Source organism: Enoplosus armatus, chromosome 4 (genome assembly GCF_043641665.1).
Source record: "Enoplosus armatus isolate fEnoArm2 chromosome 4, fEnoArm2.hap1, whole genome shotgun sequence".
NCBI classification, from domain to species: domain Eukaryota; kingdom Metazoa; phylum Chordata; class Actinopteri; order Centrarchiformes; family Enoplosidae; genus Enoplosus; species Enoplosus armatus.
The window spans coordinates 14,895,585-14,914,141 of NC_092183.1; the positions used below are offsets into that span (position 1 = coordinate 14,895,585).

The 18,557-nt window shown below is 42.4% G+C and overlaps 1 protein-coding gene across 1 annotated transcript; it reads right to left on the reverse strand.

Annotated features, from left to right (window-relative positions):
• Positions 1–5,408: 5,408 nt before the first annotated feature.
• On the reverse strand, positions 5,409–17,438 carry LOC139284557 (transforming acidic coiled-coil-containing protein 1-like). Its single transcript, XM_070904862.1, has 14 exons — positions 17,283–17,438; positions 15,538–15,629; positions 11,863–12,292; positions 10,607–10,642; positions 9,750–9,804; positions 9,569–9,646; positions 8,783–8,836; positions 7,438–7,569; positions 7,264–7,340; positions 6,946–6,989; positions 6,549–6,709; positions 5,873–5,979; positions 5,623–5,743; positions 5,409–5,477 (listed from the first exon to the last, which is right to left on the reverse strand). The coding sequence occupies exons 1-14, from the start codon at positions 17,387–17,389 to the stop codon at positions 5,409–5,411; spliced, it is 1,563 nt and encodes a 520-aa protein (XP_070760963.1). The 5' UTR covers positions 17,390–17,438.
• Between the last annotated feature and the right edge of the window lie 1,119 nt (positions 17,439–18,557).

Consider the following 18,557-nt stretch of genomic DNA (forward strand, 5'->3'; position numbering starts at 1 on the left):
AATAATAAACTTTCTTAAAATGAATTTGCTCAGTACTGTTTTAGTTTCTTGTTTTAGCCTGAACAGCTTTGTGTTTTACATCAATGAGCTCTCGTCAATGGGTTGTTGGGTTCAGTTTTAACATGCAGGAACATGTGACCTCACAGAATGCGTCTAATTTTCTGAGTTTATCTTGTGTTTTTATGTAAAATCTTAATGTGCAAGTAACAACTTCAACATTGCAAGTCTCACAACATGTAAAGCACCTCAGGCTGTATCCTACTTAAGTACTTAAGGTACTTCAGCATTGCTTCACGGTTTTTCCACCTTTACACAAAGGTGACTCCAGTTTGAGTCCTGTGATGAAACTCCTGAGAGACGGAAAGAGAGCTCGGAGGATGAACTGACCTGACCTCCTGGTTGCAACACCTTGTCTAGTCAAGAGTCTGGCCTTAGAGTTTTCACGCATGTACAGCCTGACACCTTCAATAAGTACTGAAAAAACAAATATCTGCAGTTCACAGGAACGATTCTGTATTGTATTGGTACAATTTGTGGCCTCCTGTTAAGAGGAAGTGGTTGCACGTCATATGACCTGCCGGAGGAGGGAGACCTACCTCGCTGATTTCATATCCTGTGGCGACTGCACAGGATTCAAGTTACACAGTTTACAGAAGGAAGTCCTGAAGTTTCCACAGACCCCCCTGTCTCTGCTGAAAAATCACAGACTATTTTCTCTCTACTGTACGTGCGCTTGTACAATCCGGGACATTAACATAAACACAAATCTCTTTTCTCTGGCTTTTAAAGGTCAAGTGTGGGGTATCAAATGTCAAAGCAAGGTGATCTTACCTACACACAAACACACGTTGCACACACACACACACACACACACACACACACACACACACACACAAAATAAGGGTGTGATTGTATCTTTATTCAGACAAGCTTACATGCACAAAAAAAAAGAACAATTCAAGCACTAAAAACACCATTACAAAAGTCTTCAAACAATTTCCTAAGATTGTGGTGTTAAAATTGTAGTTTCCTTTCTGGTTACCACGGCAACAACACAGCTGAATAATGTGGCTCTATGGTGTCAAGCGAGCTGTGCACTAGCTACTCACAGAGGCACCTACCAAAACCAAACCCACCGGCTGTACCAAAACCATAGGTAGGTGTGCTTCACTTTGCACACATTTACTTCCCACGAACACGCTCAGGTTCACAGGCTGCTTTACAGCTTTACATCACCTGAAAGTGAACATACCACTACAGACAAGGAGGTTACTATTCAAGTTTTTGATGATGATAAAAAAAATGACACAATCAAAGGCGTTGAGTAGGACGTTATATGCCATCAGAAACACTTTTTTTGTTTTTGTCTTAAACAACTTGAAACTGTCTTCCACTCAAATCCTTTTTTTAAAAATCTCTGAGGGGCCCAGTGACAGAGAGGAGAGGGTGGATGGATAGACAACATAGCAAATGACTGGATGAAACAGAAGAGGAGGAGAAGATGAATCAAAAAAAAAAGTGGAGGGTGTTTTTACTGACTGAAGGCCATGCGCAGCAGCAGGGCCGCGATCAGCAGGACGGGGCTGGAGGCCAGAGCCCCTGCGCCATTGTGGCGGTGATTCCCGTGGCTGTGGCTCCTGTGGGGCCCGTTACAGTCGTCACCAAAGCAACATTCCATCTTGGCTCCGGAGCTGCCGCCGTGAGCCTTGTCACAGAACGCCTTGTACGTGCACGACTTCATCACGGTGTCTGGAAAGAGAGCATTACAGGAGAAGGATGCGTGACGCTGCCAGCAGACCTTCACAGTTTAACTGCTGCGAAGTGATCGAAGGCTGACCACTTGTGTTAACTTGGTGTGGCGCTGTGAACCCCATGAACTCTCGCTCTTCTTCTCTTCACACACACGCACACACATATGGGCCTACAGAGGTCTGTGGTTATCATAAACCGCCGGGATAACATCCAGCAACCTCAGATGATGAGAGGCTGGCTTTATGATTCCACGCACTCACACACACATATATGTATAAACAAACAGAATAATGTTAGATGTTGGGTTTTTGTAATATATCCAAAAAAACTATTTGTTCCTGCAATATGGGTTTTTATTCTGACTTTAAAACCTCTTCTTTGTCAATGGAAACAGCATGAGCTCCCTCACACTAGCAGTGGGACGTCAGTGTTACGCTGACCTCTAGTGAGACTTTGACAGTACTGTATTCAACCCAATCATACTCGAGTTGCATGTTTTCCTGGGTGTGTGTTTACTCACTGGGTCCTGTGATGGTGGAGCAGGCGTCGGCGTACTGAGGGCAGGAGGTGGAGCCCTGTCGGTTGCAGTCGTCCTCATTGGACGCAACGCATGTGTGACATTTGAGGGCGTGGCCTTTACAGACAGAGCAGGAGAGAGCACCTGATTTGAGACTAAGCATGTATGTTCACAGGCAGGTGAAAGCATGCGTCCACATACACACACACATACACACACACACACACACACACACACACACACACATTCACTTGCTTGCGTTGAATAGACTTAATGACACATTTGCACACAATCAAAGCTGCTATATGTCACAACAACCTGTTAGATTGTACTAGTGTATAGATTTTTCCACCATGCAGGAGACATTTATTGCAGACTAAGTTGACACATACATAATTCAAACCTTGCAGGTTTAAATCTGTATCATATGGAAAACGTCCCAAATGGTACAGAAAAATCCTGGATCCTCTGTATCACAGTGCTTCTGTAACCTCTCAGCAACAAGTCTGCCAGCTGCTTATCAATTAAATCCTTCCCCACTGCGGAAAACCCCCAAATGCAGTATTGGTATCAGTGAGACTTACTGTGGCAGGCCAGAGAGATGAGCAGCAGCAGGGCGAGACCTGTCTTCATGGCAGCTGGCTGATGGGTCACCGTGTCTTCAAGTGTCCAGAGAAAGAGTGGATGAGCTGAGAGGAGGCTCTGATGGAGGGGACACCCGGGGGGTTGTGGTGGAGGAGGAGGAAGAGGTTTAGACAGGGGAAGGTGTCCGAGGGCATTAAGGTCTTATCTCTGTAATCTCCATCTATGCTGCACAGCCAGCACCCTGTGGTAATGGACTTAACCAAGCGAGCTTTAACAGGGAGACAGTTCAGTGTTATTAAGCTATCAGTCTTGTGATTAACATAATGTTGAGGTCAGTTGTTGGAGTATTGATTCTACAACTGTTTTTGTGACTACTTACTGTTTTCACAGTGTGGATGCAGAAGGAAGCTGAAGCTGCCAAAAAAGCTCAAAGTCATTATTCACTCACATCCCCGTCTCAGCTGGAGTGTGAGAGTGTAAATTTGTATGTGTGTAAGCACTGAGGTTAAAACTGAGGCCATGACACACACACACACTGATAGACATAACAACACACATACACACTGTGAGACTTCATACTTTTCTGCTTTGAGTCTGTGGTAAAGGTAACCAGGAACAACCGTAAAGAAACAAGAAAAACCTATAGTAGGACAAATTATATTTATGTTTATTCAGGCAAATGTACACAAAACCCACGCTGTTAGTCCTCGATGTGTCGACACAAGTGTGAGATGGCCATTTCTAATTTACAAACGCAAACAATAATTAAAGAAAGGGGCTAAAATGGCAAAACAACATTTTATAAAAACACAGACGAACCAGCTGAGGTATCATAACTTTAGAATGGCAAAAATATAAACTGTGGCACATCAGTGAGTTTGTGTCAGAAGGGGATTTACATGATGAGTATCAGACATGAACACTTTTTCAAAAGTGACCGACTCCGTAGAACTGAGTACTGAAAACTCTGTACCAAAAATTCTCACCAAATGCTTAAGTCAAATTTTTAGTCCTGTTTCACTTTCTTTGACCAAATATTGCCTGATATAAATCATAGATTTGCAAATTTTATACTGAAACAAATAGTAGTTTGTGTTGAGCCTTCAATTAACATGATGTTGTGGAGACGTTTGGCTTATTTCATTAAATGGAAAATGGACATTTCTTCTGTAGAAAAAGGAAAGTATTGAAAAAAGAACCAATACTCACACTGACTCCAGTTCTGAAATATCCTCACTGATACCCAGTTACAAAATCCCAGCCTCCTAAGTCATTACTAACTTCATTACTAAAGGACTGCGCCAGACACACCTAGTTTTATTGGTGCGTTGAGAAAACAATCTGCATTCTGAAAAATGCGAAGCTATCAAAATAAACATGCACAGACACAGATTTATCCATGGAATAACTAGTACAGTGCAGTAAATACTCACGTCTTCATCACACATAAGTAACAGACACAACCTCTTACAAAGCTGTCAAACTCTTGTGATTAATGGACACTTAATCTGTGACACAGTGATGTTTTTTGACATATTGCAGCACTTGCTAATCTTATAATAGCTTCAAATATCTTTTATTTATCCTTTATCCTAACGTACAGTGGTGGAGTGGATTTTGCTCACTCTTTACACTTCAGGATGAAGTTGTCTCTGTACTGACTTTGTGGATCGGACAAGACAATGCCCCAAAGTTTATACAATCATCACAATTATACTATGATTGTCAAGTTATTATACTTCTCTATGACTGATAAACATTCTGCAGCCAGCTGAATTGTCCAGAATCCCACCTGTGTCGTAGTGTTCACAAGGTAAAGCAAACGTTGTGAATCATTTGCAGCTTTAGTTTCACTGACATGTGGCCCCAACTCACTCTGGTTTCAGTGTTGCTCCTGAACAAACCAAGGCCTCCGAGGACACCTGTATTTCCTCAAACAATCCTAAATCCTTTCCTCTAGTTCTTTTGCAGCTGGACTTTAACCCCAACCTCATTCTGTTTCACACAACACCCCTGAGCTTTGCTCTTTCAGAGTAAAATCCTGGTTTACTTCATAGAAAAATACATTTTATGGATTGTTGCTTTAATATAAAACAATCCGTGTCAAAGCCCATCGAAATATACTGTATGCCTGAATGCAACTCTAACACAGCCCCAGGCTGCATGATGTCATCCTGCTGGAGAAGTTGCTGGGAATTTAGCTGTTAAGCTGCTGGGAATTTATGTGAGTCACAAGCAGGTTGTTGCTCACTGGCATGATGAACAAAAGCACGAGAGGTCCAGATGGCTTCATAATGAGCGAAAATGCAAACAAAAAGAACGTGACCACATATGTATAACAGAGTCGTGTACAGAAGCGCCTCAATTCTGGTCACATGTAGTGCAATTGTAGTATACAGGAAGTTACTTTAGACATCTGTACATAAGCAGTCTCTGGGATGCAGGGACGGCAGAGGGTATGAGAGCTGCTTCTTGGCTGGGGGGGACATGCACAGGGCGTCACTGTTAGGCAGGACCGGAGGGACGGTAGTGGCTGATTCACAGGTAGTGTCTCTCAGTCTATTCTTCCCATTTTGGCTATCAGCTCATCACAGATCTTGGTGAGCTCCTCGATCTCTTGATTCTATGACAACACGACAAAGGTTGAATAAGTGCATTTAATACATCTCTACTGAATTACAACACAGTAAAAACACAGTGAATATGTCGTACTGTGTATTACTGGGAGATAAAAGTTTAGTGTGCAGGAAGATGAGGATGCCTGTTACCTTCTGCTGCAGAGCTTGTTCCAGAGAGTCATTCTTCATCTGCTCCTTCCTCAGACTGGCGGTCAGCGCCATGCTCTCCGAGCTCGCCTTTGTACGCACCTGAGCAATCTCCTCATTGGCCCTGAGAGATAAGTGAAATGAGGGAAATCAAAAGGCGTTTTATATGACAGCATCCCAAACCCGATAAAGTATTTAGTTTGTTATAACCGACTTGACAGGAAAATGAGATTTCCTTTCAATCTCTACATACTTGTCTAGTTTCTCCTCAGCATGGAGTTTAAGTGTCTGGTATCTCTGCTCCTCCTGCTTGACTCTGGCCAGATACTCCTGAGCACACTTCTTCAGCACCTCTTCGTTCTGTACGAGGAAACAAAGGATTATTTACAGGGTTATTTATCTATCCCCCTCACACACACAGAAAGCAGATGCAACACTGCCTATCCTTACATTATCCTTATACTTGTCTTGTCTAGTAAAAAAGATACAGGTGAGTCTTAAACATTGTTGGCTCTTAATCTTTCTGAATTCCTGAAGTTGTACACATTTACTCCTGGAAGCTGCCCAAACCACCACAGCTTTCCATTTGCCCACGAGCAGCTGCTCTAAATCAGCTGCGGGTCAACTGGGGGTCAGGGTTTGGGGGTAAACTGCTTTAATGGAAGGGGTTTTCTGCGGCAGTTGTTGAGAAAGAGAACTGTATGTTATTTATTGAGTTGAGGCCCAGATTTATCTAGTGACCCTCAATGTAAACCCCTGCTGCTGTCACCTCTGGGCGACCACTGCCCTAATCACAGGAGACTTTCCAACTTTATTCTGACCTTAATCCTCTTACAGCGCTCCTATTTGTGCTACTATCAGCTGATCACCTCATCTTGAAACTTCCTTGAGCTATTATCTGTACACGAACTTGTCCTATGACCCCTTACTTTCTTAAAGCCCTCCAGGGTGCTCTTCATATTTTCATAACGTCGAAACACGTCAGAGAGAGAGCGCTCCACGGAGTTCAGGTCTGACAGGGCGGCTTCCTTCTCTGTCGTCACAGCGTGCAAAGCCTTCTGGGAATTCTGGTTGTTGCGCTGCTCGTCCTCTGAGAGGAGCGAAGAAGAAGGAGACATTATTGTGGAGTGCTAAATAACTTATTTCTTGTATTCAGTCTGGTAACTGATTGCATTACGCATAAACAGGGATACATCCAAAATAAAGAGAAAAGACTTGAGATGAAATGAGTGAAATGTTTGTTTTGTGGCACTAAAAAACTGTGACCACACAGTTGAAATGTTCTGGTAGAGTATTCTACCTCTATCTTTTAACATTTCTACTCACCAATCATCTGAGCGATTGTCTTCTCATATTCTGCAACAATCTTCCTGTAATAAGACAAAACACATGACAAGTCTTATGTAACCTCAGGCTGACAGGCTGGTGGGTCTTACAGGTAGCATTTACTTCCAGTTGAAACCCCAAAGTCTCCATTATTTTACCTTTTTGGGATACATAAATGTGAGGCAAGCAACATCTTGCACAGAACAAAAATCCCCTCTTCACCACTTCATTGCGTTAATGTTTCAGTCTATCAAAACCTCACATGACCACCCTCAAAGTCAACCAGCGGTGGTCTCCTGCAGCGACATGTTTTCTAACCTCATCTCAGTCACTTCTTGTCTGCTGCCCTCGTACTTTTTCTTCCAGTCGTTGGCTTCCATCTCTTTAGCGATGATCTAAAAAGAGACGTTTACCGTGAGCAGAACTCAAAGAAAACCTTCCACCACACTGATGACATATTTCAAGTTGGATGAGTGTGATAAAAGTCTTCACCTCCTCTCTGATGAGGGTGAGAACGGCCTGTTTTTCTGCCTCACTAATGCAGATGGAATCCAGGACCTGACTTCCTGTTTTCTCCATTTCACTTCCCCCTGACTTGCTCTTCAGCTTGCATGGGTCCTCGTACTTCTGAGGGGAGAGGGAAATCAGTCATGTCAACCTTCATCTTTTATTGTACGTCCAGTAGTATAACCTAAACCTTTCAAGAATTTCTTGGTTTAGTTCATTTTGGCAAGTAGCATTCACCAATACTGCCATAAACCTACACCTTTTACACTATCATTGGCTTGCTGTTTAATATTGTGTCTTCTAATATTTTTTCGACCTTCTTATATTCTAAATAATTTCAATGCAAACTATACTGCTGTTTGGTATAAAATGTTTACGTTTATAAGCTGTAAAATAGAAAAAAATAGAAATGTATGTAGAAAGAAACAGAAAGGAACATTTATTTAGTTTATTAAACTGCAAATTCTGACTTTTTGTTTGACACCTAATTTAACACCAGATTCATGGCAGCCAATTTTACCTGAACACTCAATCAGCTTTGTCTTAGTAAAACAATATAAAACAACACTGAGACATACCACACTAATGAAATAAGAGTATTTCAGCACTTGAAGGCTCTCTGACTTGTTATTCAATACTGAACATATCATATTTCTCTCTACGTCACTGTATTCCTGCTCTCTCCTTCTCTCCATTCCTCTCTCATCATTTTTCTGCTCTCATTCTCATTTTTTAACCCCGCACCCCTCTTGCCTTTCAATTGACGTTCTGACACATCTCAATCCTTCTTCTTCTCCTCCCCCGTCTCTCCCTCTCATTTTGTCCTTCCCTGGATTATGACAGTCATATTCTAATCTCCTGAACGATAATCTAAATCCATCTGTCACCTGAGTACATGAACATGGTGGCAGACACTAAGTACCTTCTGCTGTCCTACAGCACAGTGCAGCAATCATATCAAGACAGGCGATCATACTGCAGCTTTAGATATAATGCAGGTAGCTCCAAACACAAAACTGGGCAGTCTGTTGCATCTTAAAATCACAACACACTTTACTAGAACATCTTTTCATTTACTGTGGAACTGTAAAGTGAAATGTAATGCTGCGACACGTCTAAACTGATGTTTTAGTTTAACTAACAAAAGAGTGCTTCACCTCCACCTAGTGGTCACTGGCAGCATCATTTTGCTTTTATTGCTTAGATGAAAAATGTAAAATGTGACTGACAATGTGCATGATTGTACCGCTATGACGATAAATAAATAAAACGTGGCACAGCACGTGTAGGGTAAAGGACATGGATGTGATCAATTGTGATATTTACTTACCACAGAGCAGCAGTCTGAGTCCTCGGGTGCTGACGTCACATGGCAGTCTTGAATTGGAAGAAAGCGACACCCAATGTATTTCTCAGTATAAATATCACTCTATTACCACAAGTCTTGCCTTAAAATAAACTCACATCACTGGCACTTTGTTTTCACTGTAGTTATGACTCACAAGGAGCCTAAATGACTAGTTAAGACATGTGTTGCAGAATTTATTTCAAAAAGTAAGTATCAGGGCACTTCTTCTTACAATGACAGATTTCTGTGTGTGTGTACGATCTGTTCATTTTTCAAACTCATACAAATATCAACTCAGTACATCTCTGGGAATTGCTTGTCTTGGTTTGGGATGCTGTCATATAAAGCCAGAAAAGCGTTCACAATAAAAAAAACACAATGTGACCACACAGGTGCAACAGCTCTCCTCAAACCGACACAACAGAGCAAACACACTGTACTGCCATCACCCACACAGTCACAAGTTTCAATGCAGAGCAAAACGATGTGTGAAGTTAATGATTCAAGTTGTGTGTGTCTGTAACAGTAAGACAAAGATATGCTTATCGCTGTCCGGTATTGATCAGGGGATACTAAAGCATGTTGTCTAAACATTAACATCCAGTTATCTGATCTGGGTACAGTAGAGTCCCTCACTGAGCTGAGTAATAACAGAGCTTTCACTACTGCATACTGCAGTATAGTTACTGTGTGTACTGTAACTGGGAGGCTCTCATGTGGACATGAGCACAACATTAAAATCAATCTTCATTGATCCTTTTACTCACTGCTTTCGTCCTTGTCTGGTTTGACACCACTGCTCGCCAACTTCTCCTCGTCTGTGGCGTGGTCTCCGTGATGTTCATCCTTTAACAGCAGCAAACACAATCAACCACACTGACTGTGTGAAAAGAGCTAAAACTGCGGCCGTACGAGTCAGATGAGATGTAGACACATTGTCAACTCTTACCTGCCCGCTGAAGTCCTTTTGCATCGGTTGGTTCTGCTTCACTTTACAGGAGTTCCTGAGTGTGAAGGTCAATAACAACATCAGTGTCAACACTAACCAGATCATATCTGTGTGTGTGTGTCCATGTGGGCAGGAGTAATGATGAGAAGAGAAAGCAGGACAGACAGAAAGCCTTACAGCCAGACCTCATTGCTCTGCTCTGTGTGTGTGTGTGCTGAGTCGCATGCTCTGCTAAAAGTGCTGAATTACGCAGAAGAAAAAGCAGATTAATGGAGGAGATCGTTGCCAAACTGAAATAAGAGCAACAGTTGCACAGAGCATTAGAGGGAATTACAGTGTTTTCACCAACACTGGGCGTTTTCGGACCGGAAAAACGTTTTCATAGTTCGAAGTACAGTTGGAGGAGCCCCCGCCTCTTTTTATTGTGTTCGCACTGCAAGAACTGGGAACAATCGTAGCTCTTAGAACGCCGTTTAAAGGGACTTTTTTAGCTCCTACTTCAGAATAGATACTCTCCCAGCACAAGAGGTGATATGTGATTGGTCCACTTCAGCGTTCCTATTGGCGGTGCAAATGCAACAGAATAAAAGCCCTTGAAGAGGGATGTAGTTCTCGGGGAGCTCCAGTGATCAGCTCCTCTCAGAGAGTCCCCAGAACTGTTTGGTCCGAAAACGCCTTCTCTCTCTCCTCTACTCTCTAAATCTACTACATACACCGTTTGTCATCTTCAATTGGAAAATTTTGGTCAGGTGGATGACACAGCAGGCCGTGGAGTGAGCCTGGACTTGTATTAAGAACAGCAAGGACTGAAGTTACAAACACACACACGTCTGGACACACAGTTATACAGTACTTACAACAGAACACAGAGGAAATGGACTTGCTCAGCAGTCCTGATGCCACACAGAGAGAAGGGAAACAGAATGACAGGTTTGGAGGGAAAAGGAAGTAAAGACACAGGAGAGGATGGGACAGGGGTTAGGTTAAACACAAGGTGAGTGCAGGGTTATTATAGTTTAGTAAATAAAAAGACTAAAAGTGGACAGGTGAGAGTCTTTTGGTTAAACTGGAAAGTAAAACTTTGTTGAAAACAAAATATGAAACTACAGTGAAATTTCAATCTTTTAAAAACAATTTTTCAAAACAATTTTCATATCGGCAAGAGATTAAAGAAATACTGAACATATTTGGAATAAAAGTTGCTCTTTTGTTACATTATTACGGTTCATTATGGTGGTTCAGGATGAACAAATACTTCTGCTAATCCTAATGACAAATCCTCCAACAAAGAACGACTGGACAGCAACTGTCACATAAACTGTACAGAGAATTTGAACTGTATCTTAAGACTGCGATAAGACCCTGTTCCTGTACAAGTATTGTACTGCCCATGTAAAACCATTAATTCAGCTTGAAAATATAAATAAAGATAAAAATCTAATGTTAGTGCACGTTGTAATACAAGAGCAGTGATGTCACTTGATTTGAACCAACTTCTATTGAATCTGATTATCTTTGTGCACAAAACTGAACTTGACAACCAGCAATGATTGTTACTTCTGTATAAGTCACAAAAGGCAGAGCATTACAATTATCCAGGTGTTATAATAGAGATGTGAATCATAATTCTTCTTTAACAGAAACCTCACTGGAAAAACGCCACAAGAGGGCATTGTTTGACACTTTAACTTCCCTTTACCATTCAAAGAGCATTTTCTGTTAGCAAACACAAAATAGTTGTTAAAAATACTTCATCCAGTGGTGAACACTGAAAAACAGCAAATTAAAAACAAATCATCCTGAAAACTGAAAAGTGAACTGAATCTCTAAAATAAAATGAAAACTAACAGCAATAAAAAAATTAAAAACTATAATAACACTGGTAAGGAATGAGTGGGTGTGCAGGAGAGAAACAACAGCTGACAGAACTGAAGACACACAAAAGGCCACCACAGTTGGTTAAAATGGGAACACTTTGATCACTTCAGGTTGTGAACAATAGCGAGCATTCACTAATGTTCCCTCCGGCCATAAAAGAGAGAGCAGCGTTTGTTCAGCTTGGAAATCTGTGAGACTAGTTCAGTTTTAGCGACTGACTGCCTGTTTTACTCACGTGATGATTGTGCTGCTGGTCTCACAGGTCAGTTTTGTGTTCGACGGCACAGTGTCAGAGTTCATGTTGCCATTAAGCAAGTCAGGGTCCACACAAATGTCATGACCAGGGATCAAGTTTGAGTCCGGGCTTGAGTCAGACGTCACCGGAGCCTCGTCGTCCACCTCCGAAGGATCGGGTTTGTTTAGCGGGGAGATGACGGACAGGGATGGGGGCCGGGGAACTTGGAGCTGTGTCCCCCTGGATGGGGAGAGGCCCTCTCCAGGACTGGGTTTGCTGCTTAGGGTCAGGTTGAGGTTCTGGTCCAAACTTAAGTTGTTAGGTGAGGAGTTGGTGAGGTTGTTCAGGGAATCAACCTCTTGGGATGATACTGGGCCGAGATCCTGGTTGGAGTTCTTATCCAGAAAGTGGTTTGTAACATCGGGAAGAACTGTGAAAAGCGAAGAGAAACAAGTAAGTAAAAATGACACAAAGGCAGGTCTAAACAGGTGGATCAGTAACCACAGTCAAAGGGTCAGTCAAAAGGAACGGTTCAAAAGAACCACAACCTTAAAAACACAGCCTCTTTTAATTTTCAGTCTGGTGTGAGAAACAACCAACAAACCCTGATCAGAGGACCTTAGAGACCTGCTGGATCTCTAACCTAGGCAGGTGCCTGACCCAGAAGAGCTATACAATTGATCACACGGATCTTGAATTGAATTCTGAATGTGAGTGTAAAGAAATCAACATTGGTGTGACAAAAGACCTTTTAGAGAACCTGGTTAATAGTATAACAGGAGAAATTTGGACCACTTGAAAATTATCCAGGGATGTGAAGACAATGGGTATGAGTTTCACAATGTTTGTCAGATCGAAAAATCCAGACCAAATGAAACACTTGACATGTTGGTAAGGAGTCAGTGCCTGGTTCATAGTGAAAATTTAACGGAAAAGAAGGAGAAACAAGAGAGAAATAAGAGCTTGATGACTAAAAGTCATAAAATTTCATGCTGAAAATGTTTTATTTAGGTGTTTTCCTCTGCTGTTAAACCCATGAATTTTTTACCCTTAAACCTGAAACAACTGTTTCTTTGTGCACTTGGGGGCAGCAGACACAAGTGGTGGACAAACATTGACATGTCACCACCTTTTAATTTGATATCGCAAACTTGTTAGCAAATAGTTGCTTACTTACACATCCAGCAGTGACACACTCTGTCTGTCTGCTGAGCAGGTAGTGTACAGTGAGTTATTCTGTAGGTTCATCACTACTACCTTTCACATTGACAGACTGTTTTCACATTGTCATTTGTTAATATAAAAATAGCCGCTTTAAGACGACAGGAGGATTAAACAAGATGCATAATTGAATATTATCTGCATAGCAGTGATAGAATTAATTTTTATCTGGCCAAAGGGAAGTATACACCAGGCAAACAGAATAGGACACAGGAAAGGAGTCCACAATACAGAATTTCAGATGAGGACGCAAACAGCAACTGAAAAACTCTTATCAGAGAGGTAGAAGCAGAACCAGTGCAGGGCTGACTCAGAGAAAAGCAGATCTTCATCCTCCAATGTCCTCAAATGTCCTAAAAGAATAAAAACTTAACATCCCGATCCTGTGTCTACTTAATGATTGTATTTGTCATTCAGAGTTTTAAACGTGAACTGAGGGCCTCTCCTTCTCCTGTTAGAAGATGTAAAATGGCTGCTGGCTTCCTCTCAGAGCACTTCACATCCTGTGTCCTCACACATCCCGTGAACAGCTAGCTAACGACCACAGCAGCACGCTGGTCTCTGTTGAGTCACACTGCTGCTTAAACGCAGGACTCTGTTACTGAAAAATACACCCACACAAACTGTAAAACTCACACAGAATAATAAAAGGGAAACTCCTGTATTCTCTTGATTCTTCTCAACATGCACACAACATGAATGAAGTCATTGTGGTTTCAGCTTCTCACATCGTTTGACTGAAGGCTGATGTGTGACTTATTACATAATACATTCATTCAATTAATGCAAGTTTATGTAAGCTTTTACTCAAAATCTGGGTACTTTCACACACACACACACACACACACACACACACACCCTTCGAAGACAGGGAACAGATGTAGAGGAACCACACCCAGTCATGCAGAGTACACACCACCACGTGGCTTAGCAACAAAAACAACATCAGGCTTTATTACAGTTTCACAACTCGACAAAAGAGGAAAAGGAGGCAGAGAGGGAAGTGAGGGAGAAACAGATAGTATGCAGGTAGATAAATAGCTGTCTATGGTTTCAGCTACGTCCAGGTACTACCGTACATACAGTTAGATTGTGGCCTGTGGTTGTTCCTATGAACAGACAGTGATTCCCCCCTGAGCCGTTAAGAGTCTAATTATAGTGAACCAGAATATCAGTTTCTCCAACTTTGATCTTTTATTTATGAGACTAACCCAGATTCTGTACAGAGCATGTGCGTGCCTGTTTTAGCATGAAAATGAGACTGTTATTGTCTGCAAACTAGATTAAATAATAAACACATTCATCTCTCTATTATTGTCTGGCACGGCGTCCAATATGCTGTGATCAAAACATGTCTAATTTCAACAGTCATCTGAAACATACTTTAATGAAAGATGATGAAGATGAGAGAAACACAGTTTGCAAACATCAGTGATATAATAGCATTTGTTTCAGCACAGAAGATGCACTCCAGATTATCTATTGCCATGGTAACGTGTGGCACTTGTGTCTGTGTGGGTGAAAGCAGGGCAGAGGGGAGGGGAGGGGAGGGGGCTGTGGTTTGGACAGCAGTGGGCCTCTTTGGCATCAAACAGGCCGGATTCATCAACTATCCATTTATCAGCCGGTTTAAAAGTCTGTGCCAACAGGAGCGAGCTCATTTACATTTATTTTACTTTTGCTTCATAACGTTAGCTGTCAGTAATTTGCAAACGGTAAGCTAGTTAGTATCACAGAGCCAATGGTCCAAATAAAATATAGGAACATTACAGAGAATAACGTTGTCCTAAATATAATTAGAAATCACAGTAAATCAGTCAGGTGTATGTCACGTCATTGTTTTAGCCGATGCCCAGGACACTTGCTTGCACCTACAGAGTGTGAGCACGAGCCACAGGATGCTGACTAAAAACTGCTATTTATCTTGCATAGAGAGGAATGAAAAGTTTTTTTTCTATATATGTAGCTGTCTGACCTCACGCTTAGTCCTGATCTGGGCCATTTTATGAGGTAAACTTTTCACAGTGGACAATTTCGCACCTATGCCACCAAAGAATCAGGCAGGGTATTGTAAGGTAAGGTAGGTTTACTTAGAGAGTAGTGAAGTGATGTACAGGTGTACCCCAGGACACTATGACATCGCTGTTGGGTGTGAATACAGGTGCAACTAAGCATACTTTTTTTTTACTACACCCAACCACGCTCCTCAGTGATGCTGCTGTGGTCAGAGGTGAAACTTTCAACCAGAGGAATTATCTGATCAGAATAAGGAAACAAGATTATCAATCTGAAGAAACACTCTATGTGCGCTTTCAGTCTGTGCTACAGACACAGTTGGTACCAGAAAGGTATTGAGGCTTCATACCCAGGCCTACCTGAGGATATCTAATGTCACTGTTCAGGTGTGACAGGTTATAAGAGCCCTAGGTCTGCCAAACAGCTCAGCCATCTCACCTGTGTGGTTGGAGTTGTCCAGTTGGCTCAGTAGCTTCGCAACACCAGGAGACTCTGCCTCTGGAGTCTCAAAGGTCCCCTCCGAGTCTGAACTGTGGAGAGAAAAGAGAGACCTTAACAAAACATCACTCACAAAAAATAAAAGACAGAGAGAGACAGAAACATACAAAGCGATTTCAAGAGAGAGCTCAGAGCTACAACTGAGTTTTACTGTTTGGCCAGGTATCTGAAATTGAAGATGAAATCTCCTGAAACTGACAAATATGATCCATAAAACACAGTTAACTCATGATGTGCTTTAGAGCATGTGATGAAAACAAATCACATCGGCTGGTTTAAAGCTAGAAGAAGGCTTTTCAAACAGCAGTCTACTGTCTTTGAGAACAGAGACGCATTGAAAATGTTTATCAATCTAAATAACTACATATAGCTGCTACCAACGGCGTCTGAATGATGTACATATTAAAAAGAAGGCCCTGTTGGGTGTTGCAGTGTGAAATCTAACAAATAAGCGTTGGCTTTCCAATATCAAGCTTCTGTTTTCTTAAAGTGACAACAACAGATCTCAGAGTCCCAAGCAGCTCAAAATAAACAAGCTGTTTTTATTTTAAAGGAAGTCAGAGGAAGGGAGAGGAGAGGAAGTGAGGTCCTATAAGGCCACCTGCATCCTTTGTCCCTAAATAAGGACACACTGTGTCCAACCAGACTTCTCACACACACACACACACACACACACACACACAAAACACAGAGTCTTTTGGTCTGCGGTGTCAGCTGCCTAGACACCCAGCCCAAATTTATTTCCAAACTGTGGAGAGAAAAAAAGGAAGGGAGACAGGGAGAGTGAGAGTGTATGTGGTTTTGTGTGTGTGTGTGTGTGTGTGTACCCGTTCCCAGCCACTTGAACACACATCAAAACGTCCGCACTCTAATGAAAAACAGCACACGAAGGAACAAAGCTCAGCGCCAATACCCAACCACACTCTGATACCAGTTCACACAAACACATTCACACACTCTGGAGCTCTATACACCATCCGGAGCTAATCCTAATATACATAACTCACCCCCCACCATGCACACACACACTGGATCACGTCCCAGTGATGGCCCCAATGCCTGCAATCTTGGATGGTTACTTAGAAACTAGAAATGGACAGAATCAAAAGCTTTGGAAACTGTCTGTCTTTTTCCCCCCTTCCCCCAACTTTCAGCAACTGTTCTCCAACTGCTAAACAGCCTTCACACACACACTCAAACACACATAAAAACAGGCCTAGACAGTCAGATCCTCAGCATTTGGTGCTTCATAAAGAAACAGGATGGGGCACACAAAGCACAGACTTACAAAACAGTAGTTTGAGTGTCTGTATTTTGACTAAGAATCTGTTTTTAGCCAATGACAGCATGACCCAGCCACTGAGACCCACAGCATAGGAAAGAATCTGAGATTATACCACGGCATCAGTCATTTTGTCTGTGTGTGTGCATATATCCACCACCTGTCAGTATGACTCAGGGGAATCTGCAGTCATCACACGAACACCCACACATGCACACAATCAATTTAGTGCTGTTTAAATAGAAGCGAATACAGAAAATCACTCTCCTTTGGAGATATTCTCTTTTTTTATTTCTTACACAGACCCACCTGTAAACCAGCTCTCTCTCTCGCTCTCTCTCTCTCTCTCTCTATTGTCTCTCTCTCTCTCACATACACAAACATTGTGGCCTAGCCCTCTTACTTCTCCTCTCCGTCATCCTTGGATCTGGGCTGCCCCTCGTCCCCTGCACCCCCAGTCACTGCTGACCATGTCCATTTAGCCCACTGGACCGGAGACAACCAGGACATCCCTGCACCACGTCAAGTCTTCAACCGGCTGCCACCTCAAAAATTTAAGAGTAAACTTCCTCTTCCTCTGGATTAGTTTAGATTGCCACTGCTCAATCAGGTTCAGTGATCTTCCACAGTCCTTCTTTCAACTGCAGAAAGGAGACTCTCAAAAAGAAGCTGTCGATGCGTCTTCTTGCCTCTCTCCCTCCTAACGTCAACTTCTGCCCCTCTTGCTTTCTATATGGCTTGCTCACTTCCTCCTCTTGCTCCGCCGCTCAGCTTTCCCATCCTGCTCTTCTGTGTTGTTGACGCTGGTGAGAGGGAAATGTGTCTCACACTGCTGCTGCTGCTGCTGCTGCTGCTGTCTCTGTTGCTGCCTGACTCACACAGTGCAGATTACTGGAGCATCAGTAGTCACTCCTCTCTGTTCCCCTCCCCTCTCTCTCCCCTCTCTGTCTGGATGGACGATCAGCTGGTTAACAGACATCGGCTCACTCGGCATGTTTGTTAATTTGCTCACTCGCTCTCAGGAGTTTGCCTCTCCCCTCCCCAATTCTTTCAGAGGTTTGTCTATTGTGGGGGAAGAGACGGGGCAGAGGAGAGGCAATGCTTCCTGTTTTAAGAGGCAAAGAAATGTCTGGACAGACAGACTACCAGCCGTTTGTGTCTTCAAGAAAGAGGAGATGAACAGAGAACAGGGGAAGAAAGGGAGGAAATGATGAGGCCAACAGAAACATTTTAAAGGGTGTAAGGAGATTGGATTGGAAACCAATTCACTATAACTAACTATAAAGTAAAATCCAGTAAAGCCCTAACTATCTACATTTCAACAGCTTCCCAGGAACACTACATCCTTTGGGATTAATGTTGCTTTGAAACAGCCATTATGTCATTTGTCATGTAAATGAACTGACTGACATGTGACTTGCCGACATGTTTGGGTAGCCCACAATGAGTTTGAAAGGTAATTTGAGTCGTTAATGGTTTGTTTACTTGGCAGCTACCAGCAGAGACCGTGAATAACTGTGATTGTGACACAAAGCTTTTGCTGAAAAAGAGCACTCGTGCCTATTTTCACTGGATGAATAAAGGGAGACAACAAAGTTGGACAAGAATGGAAAGGACTAAGAATGTACCCTGTATACAATATGTACTATAGATCCACACACAGATAACATCTGAACTG